General features: G+C 44.2%; 1 protein-coding gene across 4 annotated transcripts in view; it reads left to right on the forward strand.

Moving 5' to 3' along the window:
* Positions 1 to 548: 548 nt before the first annotated feature.
* The window catches only part of plekha1b (pleckstrin homology domain containing, family A (phosphoinositide binding specific) member 1b), a 30,593-nt gene continuing 7,395 nt past the window's right edge, over positions 549 to 23,746 (forward strand). For all 4 annotated transcript variants that reach the window (XR_004500790.2, XM_033611144.2, XM_033611145.2 and 1 more), the window contains exons 1-11: positions 549 to 644; positions 6,184 to 6,369; positions 7,620 to 7,676; positions 7,840 to 7,885; positions 10,862 to 10,959; positions 12,757 to 12,885; positions 14,449 to 14,586; positions 16,255 to 16,323; positions 18,724 to 18,788; positions 18,876 to 18,939; positions 19,987 to 20,076. Coding sequence is in view for 3 of the 4 variants with exons in the window: in XM_033611144.2 (XP_033467035.1) it covers positions 6,229 to 6,369; positions 7,620 to 7,676; positions 7,840 to 7,885; positions 10,862 to 10,959; positions 12,757 to 12,885; positions 14,449 to 14,586; positions 16,255 to 16,323; positions 18,724 to 18,788; positions 18,876 to 18,939; positions 19,987 to 20,076 (897 nt within the window). In the remaining variant the exon portion in view is untranslated. The remainder of the gene's footprint in view (positions 645 to 6,183; positions 6,370 to 7,619; positions 7,677 to 7,839; positions 7,886 to 10,861; positions 10,960 to 12,756; positions 12,886 to 14,448; positions 14,587 to 16,254; positions 16,324 to 18,723; positions 18,789 to 18,875; positions 18,940 to 19,986; positions 20,077 to 23,746) is intronic.

Genomic DNA, 23,746 nt, shown 5'->3' on the forward strand with positions numbered 1-23,746 from the left:
GTCAGATGATGGGGACGGTGAAGAATGGGCCAACTTATAAGAGAATTGTAGGACTGACCAGCCACGGCTTCCCTCCCACGTCACTGTTTACGTCACACGCTGAGCTACACGTTTTGTTACTTGCTCACGCCCCCCATTGCCCCGAAAAAGGCGCATTCTGTATAAACAAAAGTAGGTAGGCGGCATTTTGCTGCACTCCCCGATTTTGTTTTTATACTGCCAATGCTGAAAAAAGAGTGATTGGGCTTTCCTGTAAATTTGCACAATTCCTGTTTAAAAAGGGCTTGTGACTATCAGAACGGACAGAAATGTCGTGTAGTGTGAACCAGACATAAGTTGCCCAACACTGGTTGAAGCCGTCCCCGGTCTCCCCTACTCCAGTACTTTAACTCCAGTAATAATTTGACTCAGAGATGTTCACTTGTGTTGGAGTAATATTGTTGTGCACTTTCTCCACCACCACTGACACATTCACAGCCCTGAGGCCAATAAGCTATTTTACTTTGAAGTCCTCGCGGAAGTAGCGTCATCGCTTGGAAACGCTTTTATTTTTCCGAGCTGAAACCGGAAGCAGTTTGTTTTGCGGGTAACTTGTCGCTCGTACCGGACAGCTGCCACACCGAACTCGGACTGAGCCGAACTGTGTAAGTAAACCCACAATCCTTCGCCTTTAGAGCCGGTGATCGTCCTCACGGTGACACCGGGCCGACACACACCGACACCCCGCACACACACACACACACACACACACACACACACACAGGGCCGATCGGAGGGTTTAGAGAGGCGGACACAGCGATCATGGAGGCGGCGGAGGAAATCAGTCGATGTTTTCAGGCCTGTGACAACAGTTTGATCTCCACAGGGAAGAACTGAGCTCTGATGGCTGCTTCATTTTGCCAGTCAGTTTTATACCTGTGTGTGTGTGTGTGTGTGTGAGTGTGTGTGTGTGTGTGTGTGTGTGTGTGTGTGTGTATCACAGTTACAGCTGGTTCATTACATCCAACAATCACTGTAATTACATGCGTTATAGGTTTTCTCTGGTCTGTCTCCTGCAGAGAAACATCATGATATGTAATATTAATATCTCTCAGCAGTGATTTTAAATCTCCAGATGTTCCCACAGACATCTGTGTGTGTGTGTGTGTGTGTGTGTGTGATTTACACTACATGTAGTTTTTCCATCTTATTACAGAATGTAAAGGTGCCTCTCTGTGATGAAGGTGAGATGATTAATCGATTAGTCGACTGGAGGAAAATTAATCAGCAGTTATTTTAGTAATCGATGAATAAAATGAGTGAAAATTATAGTTAGTTGCAGCCTGCTGTTGTACAGATATTCACTTCATCTGTGTGTTTTCCGCTGTCATCATGTTTGTTTTTTTATGTCAGTAGCTGCATAACATTTTAAGTTTTCAATTCAGTTTCATCTATAAAGCCCAATATCACAAATCACAATTATCCTCAGAGGGCTTTTCAGCGTGCAACATCCCTCTGTCGTTGGACACTCACAGTGGAGATGGAAAAACTGCCCGAAACCCTTTAATGGGGAAAAAATAATCCTTATTATACAACAGTTAGTTCCAGCCCTGCAATCTGATTGGTCGAGAGACAGTAAAACCGTGATGATATTGGAGTACAACATCACGGTTATTTCACTGTGTATGTATCACTCCGCCTCACAGCTGATTGCAATCAACAATCAAATCAAAACTGTCGGTTAGTGTCAGTTAGGTCAGCAGTTGCGTTGTAGGCTAATTAATTCATCCACTGTCAAGCAGCCAAAAATATGGATTTATTTCCTAAAATAAGATTTGAATTGAACTATGAATGGTCATCAGAGGAAGATGAGGGAGAGGAGAAGCTGAATCCATCTGAGCACACATCCAGGTTTGTCAGTGTTTCATCAGCGGAGCTCAATGACTTGGAGAAAAGCAACATACTGTCAGATCAGAAGGCAGAGTCGGCTGTGCCTGTGAAGCCACAGTCCACCATGCAGTCACCAGAGACTTATTTCACCAGCTGCACAATTAATGGAAATGTGTAGATAAATGTGTGTAAAGAGTAAGTGCCTGGCGCACCATGTCTGCGTTACATGGCAACGGTGACAGCGGAGTCCTGAGGGAACTATTTTTGTTGGCAGAAGACAAATGAAATGCTTAAATTATCTATTTTGTCCTCATTTTTCAACATTTCTTAATCAGCCTTGCTTATTTAACTGTTAAACTGTTGTATAAAATAAAAATTGTCTTCGGCACGAGGCCGCAGGCCGAGTGCCTACGACCAAATCACAGCCGTGATGATATCACAGTACAACATCACGAGCTCGAGTGTGATATTGCTTAAATAATAATAAACCCGTGGTACCTTTAAAATCATGCAGAGGATCAGTGTAGGTTTGCAGTGTAAAGAGAAAGCAGGCCAGTGTTGTCTTCTTGTTTGACTTGTATATTGTAAAAGTTTACCCTCTACATTTACACATATGTCTCACATACTGGATTTTATGGCAGATTCAGACCAGAGAGGATAGAATTACAGTAATCAAGACGGGATGTGACCAGAGCGTGGATGAGAACAGCAGTGCTGTGAGGTGAGAGAGACGGCCGAAGACGGTTGATATTGCGCAGATGACAGTAAGCAGTCCTGGTGACATGGTTAATGTGCGCTTCAGGGGGAGTGTGCTGTCGAGGATGACACCCAAACTCTTAACCTGAGGGGAGGGAAGGACTGTGGAGTTGTCATTAGTGAGAGGAAAACTGTTCGGTTTGGCCAGAATGGATTTAGTGCCTACAAGGAGTACCTCAGTTTCATCACTGTTGAGTTTGAGGAGGTTGTGTGAAAACCAAGATTTAATTTCCAGTAAGCAGTGGGACAGGGAGGTGGGCGGCAGAGTGGAAGTTGGCTTGGTGGAAAGATAGAGCTGGGTGTCATCCGCGTAGCAATGGAACTGAATGCCAAATTTCCTGAAAATCAGACCGAGAGGTAACAGATAGATAATGAATAGTAGAGGGCCCAGGACAGAGCCCTGGGGAACACCGCGTGTGACAGGAGAAGTTTGGGAACTGAAATTTTTGAGGTGTACATACTGAGTGCGGCCAGAGAGATGAGAGTGAAACCAGGTGAGGGAAGTGCCAGTGGTGCCGATGGAAGCTAGCCTATCTAACAAGATGCGATGTGAGATGGTATCAAATATGATACAATATTATATATTATTTTCCCTCCACTCGCTCTCGGCTTGCACAGACCAGCTCCCGTAGCAGCTCGACTCCTCTCCTCACCATGGACGTATAAAGAGAACTCTGTAGCTGTTGCTGTGTCTCGAGTGTGACGGAGAATGAATGAAGAGAGACTCATTGTTGAGGTCGAATATCAAAATATATAATGACCCACAATCCTGTCATTATAACGATACTTCCTGACAAGTCATAGCTCTTCAGGTGAGAAATCAAGTTTAATGAGGAGCTGTCCACACAGGATGTTAAGTCGTAATAACTTTGTGTGGTTGTTTGTTAGTTCATGGGCCACACACAGCCCAGTTTAATTTCAGGTGGGCTGGACCAGTAAAACCACAGCTTAATAACAGAACACCTCCAATGTTTTTACCTTTCTTTCAGCGTAAAGATGTGATTCTGATTATAACTGCAGTTTCAACAATATGTCTCAGTGTTTCCACACTCACTCAATCTGCAATTCACTGTCATTACATGTGCATTTTTCTGATACATTTCCACTCCTGTGCAGTAACGCTGCCATCACCACGCCACGCCAAAGAGGATGGTATTGAGGAAGCAGGTTATCGCTTGTCTCACAGATCATTGATAGGTCTAAAGTTTTGGCAGTGCCTCAGCGAAAGAGTTTCACCAACACAGATTTGAGATAGAGGTCTGATACAGATCGTTTTGTGCTGGAGCAGCTGATTGACAATAGTTTGCACAATGTTCAGTGACTTTAAATATGAATAAGTATCTTTGCTTTTTTGAGGAAAAGGGTGTGAAAAGCCCCTGAAGCTGCATTTTATATATATATTTTGAGATGTAGTAGCGTTGGCGCTCGGCTGATCAGAATCAGGAGCCTCCATGTTTGATAAAATCACCATGTGTCCTGTAGTGTGTGTGAGAGTAAACAGCCAACGAGGGAAACAGATGCAGGAGTCGCAACAATGGCGTTTTAAAACTGATCTCCCTTTTCTCCATTGTTATTTTTACATGTGTAACGACTGTCCCTGAATCCACCCGCTCTGACTGCTGCACTTACACTCACTGTGTGACATGCTCGGTGCCACATGCAGGGTTCCCACACTTTCATATAAACAATTCAAAACTTTTCCAGGACTTTTCAAGGACCCATAAGAACATGGTCAGAGCTGTACAATGCACTGTACTCCAAATGTTAATTATTGTATATGGTAAACAAAACATCATGTGTGGATGCACATTGGAACCACGTTACATCAGCAGCGACAGAAATCATTCGCTGTTATGTTGCATCACGTGGAAGTCAATCGGGAAAATAAAAATAATCAAGTATTTTGAGAATCGATTTATCATTTCAGTCCTTTTTCAAGCAAAAACATCAAACATTTGCTCCTTTTCTTCATCATTAAAGACAGTAAATGAAGAGTCTTTGGGTTCTTTGGTCAAAATAAGCAAATTGAAGACGTCACTTTCCATTTATTGAGCCAAGTATGTGCGACTCCTCTACGATAGGTGGAGATATGCCCCCTTTCAGCTTGTTAGTATTGGACCTTTTTCCTGTTGACCTATTACGTCACAGACCAAACAATGGACAAACAAGTTAGCTACAGTTAGCTAGCAGCTAACTGGTACCATGGTGGACAACTTTACAGCTCTGTACATTTGGTCCGTCCAAAAAGTCACAGCTCTGGACGTAGATTTCTCCATGTTGTTACCGGCTTCTTCTTCTCTTACACATTTAATGCTATTGGACTTCTGGGTCAAAGCCCGGGGCGGAAACTGTGGAGCATGCTCAGAGCGCCTCGGCCAGTTTGGGTCTGATTGACTGTATACATGCAGGAGTCACATGATCTGGGTGTGTTAGTCCCACTGTGACACATTCACTTTAGGACCATTTCAGTCACACTAACATGTTTACATGGATTCAGACTCAGCCTCATGAAATCAATACGCTGCAAGCAGCTCTACAATAAAATTAGTATTTACACATTTATAGTTAAATTCTCAAATGTTCTGCAGAGTTGCAGTGTTTGGACAAAATTGCAAGGTTGTGTAGAATTTGCAGCGCTTATTGTTGCAATCGCACCATCGTAACACCCTGGAGCTACTGAGTTATAGTGCAAAACTTATATACTGGTTTGAAACCAGTCAGTAGATACAAAGAACTTCACACAAAAACCTAGTGATTGATTTATGAACAGCAGGTTCAGCCCAGATCAATTCATTAAAATCTGATTAATAAGTTAGCAGTATTACACATTGGAGCAAACGTTCAGATCCAGCTGTCAGGACTGTAAAGTTTTCAGGACTCTGTGCTACAGACACATTTCGGTTGGTACCAAAAAAAGAACTGTTGTTTGTGTGTGAAGACGCTGAACGTCTGGACACAACCAGTGATTTCAGGAGACATGCTCATTCTGTCAGAGTGAGGTGAGTGTGTAAACCACAGAAACAATAGAGTGTGTGTGTGTGTGTGTGTGTGTGTGTGTGTGTGTGTGTAACCACAGGTATTTAGTGTTGATGTGATGTTGAACTTTACGTCACTGCAGCCTGGAAAGACAGAAGCACACACACACAGATAAGGCCATAACACTTCCTGCAGGCTGCTGCACACTGTAAACCTTTTTTTCAGGTGTTTTGAAATTCGTCATCTGCAGCAAAGTACAATAAAATAAAAACCTGAAACTGAAAATTTGAGCTGCATGAACTGACATTAAAAGATTAGGACCCACTGAGGAGCCACAGATGCACGATTGTTTGTGGTTCCTTTATCGTCTGTATCAGAGCGTATCTTCACACTTTATACCACCGCTGATTAGCACAGAAAAAAACATGACTGTGTCCTCTTTAGCGTGTTGGAGAGTCAGAAGTTTCACCTGCTTCAAACAGTTTGTGACAAACATGCAGCTTTTACTTGAGATGACAGCAGCTGTAAGTTATTCTGAATGAGTGTGTCAGCTAAATGTCGTCCTGTCCCGCCTCCTGGCAGCATTCCTGTGATGCCCCAAGGCGGGCTGAGCTGGTCGGCGTTGCGATGCCTTATGTGGACCGACAGAATCGCATCTGCGGCTTCCTGGACATCGAGGAGAATGAGAGCAGCGGCAGGTTCCTGCGGCGGTACTTCATCCTGGACACTCAGCAGGGCGACCTGCTGTGGTACATGGACAACCCACAGGTGAGCTCATCAGTGGGCGTGTGCGCAGATAAATATGTACACATGATGCAGAACTGCTCCCATGTCTCTGACATCAGGAGAGATTCTTCTCTGGTTAGTCAGCACTGAAAACATCTGAGTGTCTGTGCGTGATCACGGTGTTTACCTTTGGTATTTTGAATAAGGAAATGAACTTGGTATTTACTGCATCCCATCAGTTACACAAATGGACCAGGGCGTCAGTGGCTTAGTGGTAGAGCAGGCGCCCCATGTACAAGGCTGTTGTCGCAGCAGCCCGGATTCAACTCCAGCCTGTGGCCCTTTGCTGCATGTCACTCCCTCTCTGTCTCCCCCCTTCACACTTGTCTGTCCTATCAATTAAAGGCTGAAAATGCCCCCCAAAAATATCTTAAAAAAAAAAAAAAGTAACACAAATGGACTGATTTCCTTCTTTTCAGTCAGCTGTTACGAACATCAGCTCACAATGAATATCTACCTGCAAGGACGTGAAATGTGCTTCATTTTCCCGGTAAAATCAAGTAGCTGGTATTTATATTGCAGCTCAAAGCAGGGACAGCTTTCAAAAGTCTCCTTGATGGTGCGTTCAGTGACACACCTCCAACATCTGATAGTTGACCTCTAAAAAACAGGCTGTTCTCACACATTTTTTCATCTTTTCCTTCGAAAAGCAATATGCCCAAATTCGTACTAAATCCTACACACTGCTCCTTTAAAGTGCACCGTCTCAATCCACTGTACAGTACACAGAATAATAGGGTACAGCAGGAGGTTCGTCACCAGAGGAAGGTGGAGTGTTAACAATATGAGGCATAAACAAAGGTAGGAAAGCCTTTAACAGGTTGGATGCAGAAGAAGAGGAAGTGGTGGGTTTGTAGGAGAGAACTGCGCTGAGCACAGATTTCCGTGCGGGCGGTTGAAACGCTCTTCGCTCGTGAGTGACAAGTTGGATAAGGACTTATCAAACCCATCTGAGAGGTTTACACATCGAAAGCAGACAAACAGGAACAAGAACAGAAACTGAAAAGGTTAATAGTAGTAGTATTTAAATATTTCCCTCAGCGGGGGAATTCCTCAAACACCTCAGGTGCAGGTTTTTGGCAGCAGCTTTGATGGAGGCTGCTGATAACTGATATTCCCTGCTGAGTTTACACTGTTGACCAAAACTATGATGCTGCATTCAGCTTTTAGCTCCCCTCCAGCGATGATGATGTTACTTGTACTTATATATACATTTCTGTGTCTTTGTTCAGAATCTGCCTAAAGGTGCAGAGAAGGTGGGCTCTCTCAAACTCACCTACATCTCCAAGGTCAGTCCCTTCTCTCTCTGTCTTAAGTGCTGATTAGCCGTTGATAGCACACTAAGATGCTAAGCTAAGGTGGTGATCACTGTGAAGATAAGCATCAGCATGCTAACAGTGCCAGTGTGAGAACTGTGGATGAATGTGTCCCTCTTTACTTCCTCTCGTTCAGGTCAGTGATGCCACTAAACTCAGACCGAAGGCAGAGTTCTGCTTTGGTAAGTTCACCTTGATTTTATTCTCCTTCCTCCTTTTTCTCTCCCTCCTCACCTCCACCCTCTGCTCCCTCCAAACACTGTATAAAATAATGAACGTAGCCTCTGTGACATCACCTGTTGCCTTGTGGATTTCTGTTTTGAACCCTTGGAGTAACAAAAGTATATTTTTTAAGGAACAAGTACTTTTCATGTTCCTTTTTTAAACTGTACTTCTGCTCTTTACTCGAGAATATTTTTACTTTACTACGTTTGCCATTTATACCTTTGTTACAACGCGTCTGCTCTAAACACGATCGAGTGTTGGGGGAGAGCGTGTGAGGAGCACCTCTACTGCAGCCAGCCTCAAGCATCATATGTGTTTTTAGGATGTTTTTAAAACTACAGTAGCCTGGTGGGTCAAAAAAAAACCCACCCTGCTAACGCTACAATGAACAGAAATTTAAAATGAAAATCAAACTGGCTGCACACATGCATACAGCCGTCAGCTTCTGACCTCATGACACCTGAGGCTAACAGAATTCAACCCAAGTCAGTGAGGTCACCTTTCAGTGGTAACGTTCCCAGTTAGTCAGCAGATGACGACTCAAAACTCCACAACAATTTATAAGACTAACATCAACCACTGACTACCTTACGGACCCTTCCTCATCGTCTGTAGGACTGAAGGCTGCAGTGAAATCTCTCCATCACAGCTGCATCTGGTCCAGCAGACAAACCAGCTCACAGGGTCCATTTTAACTTTTTGAGGGGCCTTATGTGCAAAATCTTGTTTTGTCATCGTATTTCAATCACTCACAAATAAACTCCAAATCTGCATCATATTCCATATGCATATGAGACCAAATGCTAACTTCCTTAGCTGCATTGTTAACATTATGACAATTATTGTCCGCCTGTCTGTCCTGGAAGAGGGATCCCTCCTCAGTTGCTCTTCCTGAGGTTTCTAACATTTTTTCCCAGTTAAAGGTTGTTTTGGGGGGAGTTTTTCCTGATCAGCTGTGAGGGTCCTAAGGACAGAGGGATGTTGTTTGCTGTAAAGCCTCTGAGGCAAATTATGATATGTGATATTTGACTTTATAAATAAGATTTAATTGAATTGAGGAAGGAGGAGGAGGAAGGAGGAGGAAGGAGGAGGAAGGGGTCCGGTTTGGGGACCTCAGAATTGCATCTCTGCTTTTCGCAGATGATGCAGTTCTGTTGGCTTCATCACACTGTGACCTCCAGCATGCACTGGGGCGTTTTGCAGCTGAGTGTGAAGCAGTTGGGATGAGAGTCAGCACCTCCAAGTCTGAGGCCATGGCTCTCTGCCGGAAACTGGTGGATTGCACTCTCCGGGTTACTGCCTCAAGCGAGGGAATTCAAGTATCTCTGGGTCTTGTTCACGAGTGAGGGTAGAATGGAGCATGAGATGGATCGGCGGGTCGGTGCGGCTTCTGCAGTGATGTGGGCGCTGTGCTGGTCCGTTGTGGTGAAGAGGGAGCTGAGCTGGAAGGCCAAGCTTTCGATTTACTGGTCCATCTCTGTCCCAACCCTCACCTATGCTCATGAGCTGTGGGCAGTGACCGAAAGAATGAGATCATGGATACAAATGTCTGAAATGAGTTTCCTCCGTGGGGTGTCTGGGCTCAGCCTTAGAGATAGGGGGAGGAGCTCAAACATCCGGAGGGAGCTCGGAGTAGAGCCGCTGCTCCTTCGCATCGAAAGAGGTCAATTGAGGTGGTTCAGTCATCTGATCAGGATCCTCCTGGGCGCCTCCCGCTGGAGGTGTCCCAAGCACGTCCCATTGGTAGGAGGCCCCGGGGCAGACCCAGAACACACTGGAGGGATTATATGTCTCATCTGGCCTGGGAACGCCTTGGGATCCCCCAGGAGGAGCTGGAAAGCATTGCTGGGGAGAGGGATGTCTGGGGTGCCTTGCTCAGCCTGCTGCCCCCGCGACCCGGCCCTGGATAAGCAGATGAAAATGGATGGATGGATTGAATTAAAATCAAAACTAAGCTTCACTGGTCACCATAAAAAGACATTTGTCCACCAGCCTGTGCCAGGCCCGGTCCAAAGATACCGGCCACCTGATAAATGGACTGCACTTGTGTAGTGCTTTTCTTGTCTGCTGACCACTCAAAGCACATAGCCTAACAACTCTTCTGCACTGAAGTAAGCTGCACATACAGTAGGTGAAAGTGAGTGTGCTCATTAGCGTTAGCTATGTTAATTTTTCATGTGCAGTGTTAATCTTTGATGTTATGATAATGAAGAGAGGGATGAGAGGAAGAGATGGAGACAGAGTGAGAGATCTCGTGGGCACAGTTGTGATTGTTGAAATTAGCTACAGAGACCAGGCTGTAAACATGTTCCTACATTTTCACATGCCAGCCCCAAGTGGACATTAGAGGAACTGCAGGTTTGGGTTGCTGCATGGCTTCAGGAGTCCACGTACTTCTGGCTCTGCAACGAACTACTATTCTTTCCAACCTCCGTTCACTCCCTTCGTCCTGCCCCTCCTCTCCTCCACCCTCTCTTCCTCTCCAATCTGCTTCATTCCCACTCCTTCCTTATTTCCTTCCTTCCTTGTTTCCCCCTTCTGGCCTTCCTTGTCCTTTTTTTCCCTCCCTCTCCCTCCTTCCTTTCCTCTTCCGTTAGATTTATTTCCTCTCTTTTGTCCTTCACTGCTTGTTGTTGTTCCTCTGGTGGCCAACGGTAGCTTTTGTCACTCAATAGGAGGAAACTGTACAATGACGCTGACCTGACCTCTGCATGTGTGTATTTACATCGGGATGGGATGTTAACACACACACACACACACACACACCCACACACACACATCCTCTGAGAAATAAACTGATATTTTTAGATGATGATTTGCATGAAGCTCAGAGTGTTTTCTTCTTCCTCTGGTGTTTTCTACTTTAATATTTCACAGGAAGAAGAAAGTAACGACCTACACATTTACATCTGTCTCTGTGTCTGTCTCTGTAGTTATAAATGCAGGAATGAGGAAGTTTTATCTGCAGGCCAACGATGAGCAGGATTTGGTGGAATGGATCAGTGTTCTCAACAATGCCACCAAGATTACAGTGAGCCTCACACACACACACACACACACACACTGATGGATCAATATGTGACCCTGTTTCTCCTGTTGTTGTAGGCCGCTCTGTCTTCTGCCTCAGGCCACAGCAGATGGAAAATTACCCATCAGGCCAGAGAGACTTTTCAGTTGAGGCTTAGCAGAGTGTGAGGGGACAGAGAGGAAGAGGACAGACAGGGTTTATATTCACGTGTAGCTGCAGGGGTCTGACATCGTGTCTCTGCTCCTTACTCAGGAACTACGATGCTCATTTTCACGTTCATATTTTAGTTCTGGGTTCGGACTATAATGTTAAAAAAACCCACTTAACCTCACCCTCTGTCTTATAGGCTCCGTTTTAGCGCTTGTCTTTTAAGTCCTCCTCCTTAAAAAGTCCAGTCTGCTCTGATTGGTCGGTGTCCGCATCTGCACTGTAGCGTCTTTGCACTTTGGTCCCAAGTCGATGCCAAACCTCTAAAACCATGTCAGTATTTGCTTTTCTCCAGTACCATAAGTACCAAGGATGCAATTCCCCGGACCTGACGGAGCGGCACAGACGCCCACATGTGTTCTAGTCTGCCATTAAATGCCAAAGGAAGAACGCCGACCAGCACGTAGAACAACAACACATAGAAGATGGCGAAGTGAAGAAGTGCAGCTGCGACTCGTAGAAGAGGAAAGCGTTTTTCCTGAGGCAGCGTGTTTTGTCAATTTCTTCCAATGAGAGCGCTGCGTATTTAAACTATTTTTTTTCTGGTCACTGAGAGTTGAAACAAGTGCGACTCCCTGATGTGGTGTTAAAGGATGCAGCATTTTTATGCCACGGCATTGATGACAGCCGTAGCTGTAATGTTTTCAGGTTGTCCGTCAGTCTCATTCTTGTGGAAACGATATCTCAAGAAAGCCATGGCACAAACGTCCGCTTAGAGTCAGGGATGAACTGATTAGAATTTGTTGGTCAAATGTCATGGCCAATGTGACCTTGCATCTGTCTCATCCTTGTGAATGCCCTTTCTTAAAAAGGCCTTGAGAAAATGTCCTCATATTTGGCACAGACGTCCACTTCGAGTCAAGAATGAACTGATAAGAATTTTGTGGTCAAAGGTCACTGTGAGCTCATCTGTCGCATTCTCATTGACAAACTATCTCAACAACACCTTGAGGTAATTTACTCAAATTTGGCACAAACGTCCGCTTGAACTCAACAATTAACTGACTTAGATTTTGGTGGTCAAAGGTCACTGTGACCTCATTTGTTGCATTCTCATTAACAAAATATCTCAAGAACACCTTGAGGTAATTTACTCAAATTTGGCACAAATGTCCACTTGGACTTAAGGATGAAGTGATTCGAATTTGGTGGTCAAAGGTCAGTGTGACCTCAAAAAACATGCTTTTGGCCACAACTGAAGAATTCACATGGTAATTATGACAAAATGTCACGCAGAGATCTAATCGGATAGAATGATGAAGTGATGACATTTTATATCCAAAAGGTCAAAGGTCAAATTCCAGTTCTTACCGTAAACAAATTCCATGAAAAGATCCAAACCAACAGTGAATGTGTCTCCCAACAAGTGTTATGTGTATCTACAGCCTGATGTTTTCTCCGTGCCATACAGCTCCACTATTGTTATAAACTACTATCACACATCAAATGTGAAGATTTTGGAGGCCAAACATGAGATGAAAGATTCCTCTGGAGAAGAAAAGACAGTTTAAACCTTAAACTCTTAAAAGCCTGTGTGTGTAAGCCGAGAGCTTCACAGACAGGGCGGCTGTTAATCTCTTGTTGTGTGTTTAGGTGCCAAAGCCAGGCGAGGGCCAAACAACCGCCCACGCAGAGACGCCACAGGAAGTACTGGGAGCCATGAAACAGCTCTCCTACAAGATGGAAATCATAGGAGGAGTCCCTATCGTCACCGCCACGCAGGTAACACACACACACACAAACACACACACGCACACACACACTGTTGTATTAGCAGCTGTTAGCAGCAGCTCTGCAGGTCCGGTCCTGTCAGTGTTGGTATGCAGCCACAAACACGTGACCCGTCAAGCCTCAGCACAGACGAGTGACGGCTGGTTTGAATTTTATGACCGAAAGGCTTAAAAAATGTAAAACTGAACACCCACACTCCAGTGGGGAGCCAGTGGGGAACCTGATTCTGTCTTTTTACTTTATACTTGCTCCTACCTGTTGGTAAAATGTAGGTGAACCTAGCTCACTCTAATGACACACATATATACTACTGAGCTTGTACTCAACTGCAGTGCTTCAGTCAGAATAACATGATTCATCCAAAAATCATCTTAAATCTGGTTAAAAATTATCTTGAAAACGCCTTAAAAAGCAACATCAGCGTACGTTAAGCCTCAAAACAGTTCCCTAAAATGACTGAACTCACAGTGGATACAAAAAATTAAAGTATAGTTCAGATGTTTTGACGTGAGGTCGAATGAGGTTCTTCTCCACAGTCAGTGTGTTACCTATAGTAGATGTCAGTCAACACGCCCCCAGTTTGGAGACTGGAGTTCGACGTTGAAGCCCCGTCTACAGAAGGAGACGGGTCAGAAACAAAATGTATTTTAGCCACCTTAAACAATTCAATCCCAGTTAAAGTGTACAGTAGATTACAAATATTTTCACTACCTTTCCTACGGGGAACCTGCTAAAAGCTTTAGGTCCCCATTTACGCTCTCGTCAAAGCCACCAAACTCTATTGACAAAAACAGTAATTTTACCTCACTGAACACAGGAGCTGCTGGTCTACTGCTGCCTCCATCAGTCAGTCAGTTTGTGTAATTGTGTGACTTGGTGAATCTGAATTAACCCCTAAACCGCCAAAGTCAGAAAATAACACAAACAAACTAACTGAACGAGGCAGCAGTAGACCAGCAGCTCATGTGTTCAGCGATGTTAAATGACTGAGAGAGAGCAAAATACACAGCTTCATTTTCCCACTGGAAATCAGTTTCTGACATTAAGGTAAGGCAGTGAAAATATTCTCAATATAGCGTAAACTTAAACTGATATTGATTTTTTTAGATGGGACTTTTTATAGTTTTGTTGCCGACCCGTCCACAGCAGGACGTTGTCTAGCTTCCATATTGGCGACTGCAGGTAACACACTGATAAGTACCTCGTAAAACCCCACTTCAAACAACCTGAACTATCCCTTAAATTTAAGCACCTGATACCTGTAGCCACCCTGTAAATGTCCTCCATTGATGTCACTTTATTAAGTACATGGTTGAGTTGCATTGTGGGTAATGTAGGATGTAATGCGCAGAATTAAAAGAGATGTTCTCGACGACTCCTGCGTTGATTTTGCTCGTTTTTGTGTCCACTGTGAGTTCAGTCATTTTAGGGAACTGTTTTGAGGCTTAACGTATGCTGATGTTGCTGTGTATCAGCTGTTTGCCAACATGTTAGACACATCAGATGTTTTGATTTCTGAATATAAACAATGTTGTTTTTGCGTGTGTGTTTTAGGAGCAGGGGGAGGGGCAGAGCGAGGCGGAGCGCGGAGGTTTGAAGCGGGGTCAGAATCAGCTGCCCTACTTCCTGTCCAGAGGAGCCCAGGACCAGGCCGTCATCAAGGACGGATACTGTGTCAAACAGGGAGCTCTGGTGAGAACACACACTCACACACACACACATACACACACACACACACACACACACACACACACATACACACACACTTTCCATCTTCTGCAAACTGACAACTGACGTAAAACCTTCAGCCAGACATTTAGGATTTGTAATGCCTCCACGCTGGCGACATGGCCAAGGCGTTATGTTCTTGGGTCTGTCCGTCCGTCCGTCCATCCGTCCGTCTCCGTCTGTCTGTCCCATTCTCGTGAGCACAGTATCTTCTTAAATTTAAACGACTACCTCTCCCACTGCCAACTCTTTATCCCAAAACAAGAGGACATACATTGAAGTGTCCAAATCAGTGGAGCAGATGAACTTAACTCAGTCACCTCAAGTCTCCCAAAAAATTCATCACAATGGGAAATGTCAGGTTATTTTTACACATTAAAAACGTATAATCATGAAATAAATGTTGCATAGATCATTGTAGATGAAGCTGCAACCTTGGTCAGTGATTTCCAGCATCAGACACTGATGACTTCAGCGTGATTCGTGGCGGGTTGCCGTTATGTTATTAATGGCACCCGGTGGCGTCAGGGAGAAACGTGGCGGGACAACATAAGTTAATGGGGCGAAAGTCCAAGTAGGGCGTGTGTTAGGGGTGGTGGATGGGTCCAGCAACCACTGATTTTCACTCAGGAGGCCGGTGTTCACTTCCTGTAAGACTGTAAAGCCAAACCTTTTTTCCTAAACCCAGCCACGTGTATGTTGTTAAAGGAAAGAAAACATCAATTGGCGGCGTTGTGCTGACGTAGTGCTTTTATTTTGAAAGAGACTGTATGCAAACTGTACATTTCCTGTGAAAACAGAAGTGTATTTTGAAAACAGACAATGCATGTAACAGGCTGAAGTTGACACGGCGTCCCAGAATGTCAACAACCAACACACCCAGGGTACCTTGGACGTCATATGTGGACGTGGAAAGTCCATGACCAAACGTGGACATGTGACGAGGTCACAGTGAGGATGTGCTGAATACAAAAAAGTCATGTGACTCTGAAAATACTGCTGACGTTTTTTCAAATTTTACAAAAACATCACAGAGTGTCAAACTACTGTTCCCCCGGATGGTCAGACATATGACCGGTCACAACATGTCAACCTGAGGACGTCCTGCAGACCTGAGGTTTCCTCCGTGTTGTTTCCACCCATTTATCAGTGCTGTGGTAAATTTAGTTTCATCCTCAGGTCTGTGGTGATTCGCTCACTCCAAAATAGTTCTTTGTCAGCTGTGGTGATGTGGTCGCCTGCTGACATCAGTCTGATCAGCTGTACAGAATACTGCTGACTGTCAGCTGAGCCGTCTGGAGTTTTTAAAGTGAAAGGACACATTCAGATGCTCAGTGGTGTCTTATTCTCCATCACTGCAGCAGCAGGAAGCAGGAAGCTGCTGCATTGGCTTGACTACAAGTAACAGTGTGTTGAAAGGACAAAACAGCAGCATGCAGTTCTGCCAATACATCCCCTTAAATCTGACACACTGGAGCTTTAACTTGAACCTGTGCAGATGATTTTCTTCCAAGTAACTTTTTGAAGAGAATCTTAAAATGGAGATGCTTCATGCAGCCGCCACAGGACTTACTTAATGTGTTACGCTAACAGATACACTGCTACACTGATGGCTCTGCTCCTCTTCCTCAGATGAAGAACTGGAAGAGGAGGTACTTCATGCTGGATGAAAACGCTGTCAGCTACTACAAATCTGACCTGGTGAGAAAATGTGTCTGTTCCTTATGTGAGTGAACTGATCCTTTAAGAAGAGTCAGGTTACAGCAGAGAGTGGGCTGTGGACGGGTTAGCGCATGTGAGCGCACACACACACACACACACACACACACACACACACACACACACACGCACACACACGGCTTACTAGAACTTACTATTAACACTTTACAAATATTTACACTGTTAACAATGTAGGAAACTGGAGAAAAATCGAAGGACAGAAAGCAGCAGAACACCTGTGTGTGTGTGTGTGTGTGTGTGTGTGTGTGTGTGTGTGTGTGTGAGCGTGTGTGTGCGTGTGTGTGTGCGTGTGTGTGTGTGCGTGTGTGCAGCGAGGCTTGCTTTGCCCACAGTCAGTCGTGTCTCAACACGCAGCGGCATGCGTCCTGAATTCCTCCACATATGATCCACGTGTGGACAGATTAGCAAGTCCCAACCGCAGCCTGTCTGCACAGACATGGACACACCCAGTGAGTGTGTGTGTGTGTGTGTGTGAGATCACGTCTCTATATTTTCCACTGTAGGTATTAAAGCAGTCATGCGCGGGTGTCGTAATGAGTGTTAAAAAGCGTCACCTCTTGGATCAGAAACAAGTCAGAGAGAATCAGACGTGTGAGCTGCTGCTGGTTTCAGACGGACGTCTCCTCACTGTAAACTCCCACCTGATGTTTTTCTTTAACCTCCTCAAAAACTCAAAATCTTACCAAGAATATTTATTTCTGTCAAAACAAATCTCATTACAATTGAAATAAGACTCATCACCTAAAAAGTAACTTATTTTTAGACAATTTTCACTTGTTTCAGGAAAATTTTCACTTGAAATAAGTAGAAAAAAATCTGTCCATGGAGCAAGTTTTTCTTACTGCAAGCAAAAAAAAAAACTTGCTCCATGGGCAGATTTTTTTCTACTTATTTCAAGTGAAAATTTGCTTGAAACAAGTATTTTTTAAGTGTAAAGAGATTTGTTTTGACTAGAAATGAGGCTAGTAAACACATTTTATAGTGAGCAGCATACACATGTATGTCCCCTACAAATCCCAACCATGTTTACAAAGTTTGAATGAACGAGACAGACGCAAAGGAAACGGAGGCTGCGCATTGATCCTTTTGCCTCTGTCTGCCGGAACGAATATAAATCCCATTCATGATGGGGTCAAATGGATTTTGTGCATTATTAACCACAAAACAAGCAAATACTTCATCTTAATGACATATAACACTCATTATGCTTCAGCTGAATCCTCCAAGCAAATGATCATGTTGAATTGAAATTAGTTTATCACGTTAAATGTCCGAAAATGTATGAAATTGCTCCAATGCGTTAAACCAATCTTTGTGCATAATCACACAGCCTGGTATGCCCTGGCAAACACAGTGGGACTGCTGTACAGACCGCTGGTCTTTCTTACCCTAACCCTGGTTATTTTCTGAAAGCACAGAGCAAAGAAATGTCTTTTCATTTTCTCCCCCGGTCTGCTGTCAGCAGGAGCCGCGGCTGCAACGGGGTTTTCAGCACCACGGACGGCGCACGTAAAAAGACTTGACAAGCGTCTCCTTTAAATGTGTTTGCTGCTAGTGAAATGATACATAATAAATGAAGACAGTGACATATTTTCAATAAAAAACTAGTTGAACGTTCATTTCAAGCTTTTGTAGTACAACGAGTTTCAGAATTGTGCGAGTACGGCCGGAGAGCGGGCGGCAGTGTTTGATGCAGGAAACTCGATATGGACTTGAAAATCAATTTCGGAGTGGGGGTCGTTCAGAACGGCGGTGTTTGGGAATGGAGGGCTGTCCCCCGTCAGCTTCATGCGGAAGTGACTCTGTGTGGTAGTGGTAACAGTTTTATTTCAGTCTATAACAGAAATCCCCGCCTCGTTTGAGCTTCAGAAATGATTTTGGAAATGTAGCTTGTGTGGACGCTACCGCGCTAAGTGATCAATAAAAGAGCTTAACTACTGAGAAGTTACTTGATTCAGAAAACAGCGACGCTACCACCAAGCTACTGAGAAATGTAGTTAAACTATAAACGTCCGCTACTGTAGTGACGCTACTGCCCAACACTGACTCTAGTATGCCGATACTTTTTCTCCAATTAATCTGTATACCTCCATCAGGCTTCAGGAGTGGATGTGATCACAGCCGACCTCTGACTCATCTGCAGAGCGTTGGTTTGGTCCTTTATCTCACAGGAGAACATGATGACAGTACAGAGTGTCTCACAGAAGGTCTCCTGTTGACAAAATGAAAATCAAACATACAGTCAGGAAACGTGTCGCACAGGAGATGAGACGAGTGGTGCAGATTTTAAACATCCCTCCCTGTGGTTATGTTGTGAAGTGTGTGTGTGTGTGTTATTGTTCCCTCTGTTGATGCCTGCAGGACAGGGAGGCGCTGAGAGCCATCCCGCTGAAGGAGATTCTCAAAGTCCAGGAGTGCAAACAGAGGTCAGTGAGCTTCATGTCAGCAGGTGGACGCGAGCTGCCGTCCATCACAGGTCGTTAAAAACTGCTGTTGTCTCTGTCTGTGTGCAGCGAGCTGATGATGAGGGACAACCTGTTCGAAATGGTCACCAGCTCCAGAACCTTCTACATACAGGTGATTTCTCATCTCAAGTCAGATCCTGATCCTGATCTCTGATCCCCTCACGTGTCCTCCAGCAGGTTGACATTTGTGTTCTTGAGTGAAAGCTGTCAGTCATCTTCTACAACACATCAGCATTTCAGACTTTAGCCTTTGAACTAACTCAGTAAATTACAAAGTTCAGAGACAGAAGAGTTGTTTTTTTGCTCTTACACAAATCATTGGTTTCCGGATTAACGGACATTCGGTGTGATTTTTTGCATTAAGAAATATTTATTTTTCTCCTGGCGGGGATTCCTGTTAGCCTGTTGGCCCGTCAGGCCTGTGCAATCGTAGAGGAAACACAGAGCACTTCCTCATTTCAATCAGCAGAGACCAGGTGAATGAAATAAAGACGAGTGTTTAATACAGACTGGAGGTGACAGATGATGTGATGAATATGATTGACAGAACAATATCTCAAGAAAATCTTAAATTTCACACAAACCTCACTTGGACTGAACAATAAACTGATTAGAATCTTGTATTCGAAGGTCAAAGGTCACTGTGACCTCAGTTTCTGGCCATAACTCCAGAATTCATACACAAATGTTACAAATTTCCACACAAATGTCTAACAGAATAAAATAATGAAGGTCAAAAGGTCAAAGGTCATCTTGACTGTGACATCATCATGTTTTAACGTCATATCTCAGGAACAGAAGGGGAGACATTTGGTCAGATACTGAATTGGTGACTCTAATCTTGAAACTGTGCTGATCTTCTGTGTGTGAAGCATCCATGTTTTCACTGACATGGATGGACATTGTCAGAGACACTGGACTGGTGGGCGGAGTCATACAACCACAGGGTGGTGGTTCTAGTTTGCTAGAGGAAGTTAACGTATATTTTAACTCATGAAGTCAGTGCGTTACGAGCCCTGCAGACGTAAAACCACTGTCTGTATTTATAAATAACTTCTTTACCACCCCAGATCAGATGTGCCACTAAAAAATGACACATGACCATGTTCTCTCCCTCTGTGTGTGTGTGTGTGTGTGTGTGTGTGTCTGTGTGTGTCAGGCTGACAGTCCAGAGGACATGCACAGCTGGATTAAGGCCATCTCAGGAGCGATCGTGGCTCAGCGCGGCCCCGGGCGCTCCGCTAACATTGTAAGTGTCCTGTCAGACTCAAAGGACTTGCTTAAAACATTTGGTAACGTCACATTTAAACGAGCTCACTCACCAAAATAAGACACAGAAAACACACATTATTTTTAGTGACACTGGTGTTGAAATAGAAAAAATCTGAACCTGAATTAAGAAATCTTTAAAGCATAAAACTTTTAACAAGATAGAGGTTTATATTTTTTGTGCTGGTTAGAACATGAGCATCTTTATTTGTATTTACATTCAGTAAAGACAGGAACATCTCAGAGGAGCAGAGTACAGCTCACAGACTGTCACAAAGATCATATTAAGATCAACACTTTGCTTTATAAGTTTGTAAAAACCTCTCCTGCAGTTGGTCTGTAAGACACTTGAAACTTATTTTGGTCCCATCACTCCTCATGATGAAGGAGCTGCATGTTGTTTATGTCTGCTCTTGTGAAGTGGTGCCATCGTGTGGCAGAAAGAGTTACTGCAGCAGACAAACAGCTTACTGAGGTTTAAATTATCATCATCAAACATATTTATTTTCATGTATTCAGAGAAAAACAAACCTCAGATAGTCAACTTCAGTCTCATCTTATTTGTATCCCCTGATAGGAATTTAATATTTTACAGATTTGGTCCATGTTTGATCATTTTCTTCCTTTTTTTAGGAGTTTCACAACTTGATGATGATGAAGGTTGAAATGTGTTCTCACACAAAAAAAAGTGTTTTTTGTTGCACAAACTGTCGAAACACCTTACTCTCTGTGTTTCCATGTCTGTTTATTCTCTCACACACACACACACACACACACACACACACACACACACACACATATGCACACACAGATCTCGTGATCTTTCTCGGCTCTAACTCTCCCTCAGTCTTTTCTCTCTGTTTGAAGAGTTTCCTTCCAAAACCACACAAATAACCACCAAAAGAAAAAAGTTATAAGATTGATCAGCTGACGGGGGGAATCAGGGCTGCACAGTGAATCGAATGTCCATCATAATTTTGGCTTCCCACACTTAACTGAACACAATCGACAGTGATATTGATGTTAAAACGCGTGCTCCGCTCATATGAAATGGCGCACTTCCTAATTTAACAGCCATGGCAGCTGTGATGCCGCTGAGCGTGCATCCTGCAGCAGCAGCCTGTTAAATGTTTCCTGAATGTTGCAGCTGCACTTCAGAGAAGAAGAGTGATGTACAACAGAGAGCAGACGGGCCAAACAGAATATGTGGAGCAAGGTGAAGATCATCAGATCATCTTTGGTTTGGGAGTATTTTAAATTTAGAGTGCAGGAAACAAAAACAACATACTGAGAAAACACAAACTGCAGTACAGTGAACGCACGAAGATCGAGAAGGACAGCGACGCCAACATCGCCTCACTAAATCTCTGTCGTTGTCCAGCGTCAACTCAGACCTCCATAAGAGCAACGCTGTACAGTGCTTCACCGTATCCACTCAGCTCTCAAAGACAGACTGAAATAATTGATGCAGTGGCACACCATCTGGTCAAAGATATGTGTCCAATAAACACTTTTATTTACACAAAAACCACACTAGGAACAAAGCGGTAATCGAGGAACACAGAGAACAACACAGACAGACTGGCAAAAGAAAAGGGGAGCACGAAGACAAATGCACAAGGAGAGCAGGCAGATAACGAGGGACAGGTGAAACAAATCAGGGCGGGGCAGACGAGTGGTGCTTCTCAAAGTCAAGGAAGGATCCTTAAACTGTTGAATTTCAAAGAGGCACTGGGTGCATCCCAAGTCTCTTAAAATTACATCCCTGTTGTCTGCACTTGCACCTCTTCCTTGCGTCTTAGTCTCTCCCTCTGGGGATGCATGGAGGGATGAAAGGAAACCATGCAAGGAGAGAGAGAGGAAATATGTTTCCAGAGAAATGAGGAGTTGTTTCCTCTGAAGTATCTAAAGATCACAGCTGGATCAGCTCACGTCTCATTTCTCTAAGGGCATATTTCCTTGTTTCTTTCCGTGTATCTCTCCCCTGCGTCTTATGACGGCAGAGCTAAGACATAAGGAAGAGACACAAGTTAGGGAAACATGGATGCGAGATCAGCCATTGAGATTAACCCAAGGAAAGATCCTTAAACGGCTGAATTTCAAGGGGTATGTGGGTGCATTCCAGTCCAAGTCTCCTAAATTGCATTCACGTTTCCCCCACTTACGTCTTTTCATGGTGAGGAGAGAGGAAACAAGAAAACATGTTTCTGGAGAAATGACGAGTTGTTTCCTCTGAAGTGTCACACGAAGCGACGGCTGATAACATCTGGATCAGCTCACGTCTCATTTCTCTAAAGGCATATTTCCTTGTTTCTTTCCGCGCATCTCATCCTTGCATCTCTGCCCTGCGTCTTATGAGGGCAGAGCTAAGACATAAGGAAGAGACGGAAGTGAGGGAAACATGAATGCAAGATCAGTCATTGAGATTATGGAAAGATTGTGCACACCAATCCATGTCTCCTAAATTGCATTCACGTTTCCCTCACTCGTCTTTTCGTGGCGAGGAGAGAGGAACAAGGAAATATGTTTCTGGAGAAATGAGGAATGGTTTCCTCTGAAGCATCACGCAGCAGCTGATCACAGCTGGATCAGCTGTCAGTCTGCTTTAACAGCTGGTTGTATCTGCACACAAGTGCACCATGCTGATATTAATAAAGACACAGTTCTCAGTGTCAGAGCAGCAGTTTTCTCTGTTTAACAAACACAATCAAGAACAACCTGCTCTCTGCATTAATACCATCATGACCTGGCTCTAAAGCCATGACAAAAAGAAGGAGAGGCAGTCTGAAGGCAAAATAAGGAATCAGATAGAATCATTGTAAAACCAGGAAACCCAAAAGCCAGCTAACGTAATGATGAGATGCGTTCATCAGTAGAATCACTGGTGAAGGAGTCCAGTCAATAGATATCAAATCGGGGGCGTGTCAGCCAATTAAAGACTTCCCTGAAGGCTGCTCTTGTGTGTCCTCGCCCATCACTCCTCAGAGATCCCTCCTTGCTTCTCTCTTCTAAACTCCTCCGAGCTCGTTTAAGGAACTGGGACGTCCTTCAGGATGGCGGGTCTCAATCAATTTCCAGGTCAAGAGGACGGAGGACAGAGGAGTAAAGGAGGGATATTGGGATGGTTCCCATGTCACTGAATCCTGCAAAGGACTGTCCCTATGTCAGGGATCCTTCAAATTCAACCGAGGACCAAGTCCTTTCTCTAGAGAATTTTCAAGGATGTGCGTGTGTATCCTCAGGAGGCATGAAGTGCCCACATTCTGTTTTGTGTACGACTTGCCAGAATAGAAGGCGGGGCCTCTTTGCTAGCCTGTTCCAGTGTGTGCTCACTGAAAGCTAGGACTGAGTCTTGTCTAGCTTTTGTAGGACCAGACTTGGAAGGACCCATCCTACCAAGGAAGCATCCTTGACTTTGAGAAGCACCGTCTCACTAAGGTGGGAGAACACACAAAGACAGGAAATAAGACCAATCATGACAAGAGGACTGAACAGGAAGTAGTCTATACAGAAAGCGCAGACTGGAGCCCAGGATCATGAAACATCAGCAGGGATGTAACAGTGTGACAGTGAAAGCTGCAGATTAAACATGAATGTGCAATAGAAATATTTTGTCCCTAGAATCAATGAATAATCATGATGAATGATTG

Source organism: Epinephelus lanceolatus, chromosome 21 (assembly GCF_041903045.1).
Source record: "Epinephelus lanceolatus isolate andai-2023 chromosome 21, ASM4190304v1, whole genome shotgun sequence".
NCBI lineage: Eukaryota > Metazoa > Chordata > Actinopteri > Perciformes > Serranidae > Epinephelus > Epinephelus lanceolatus.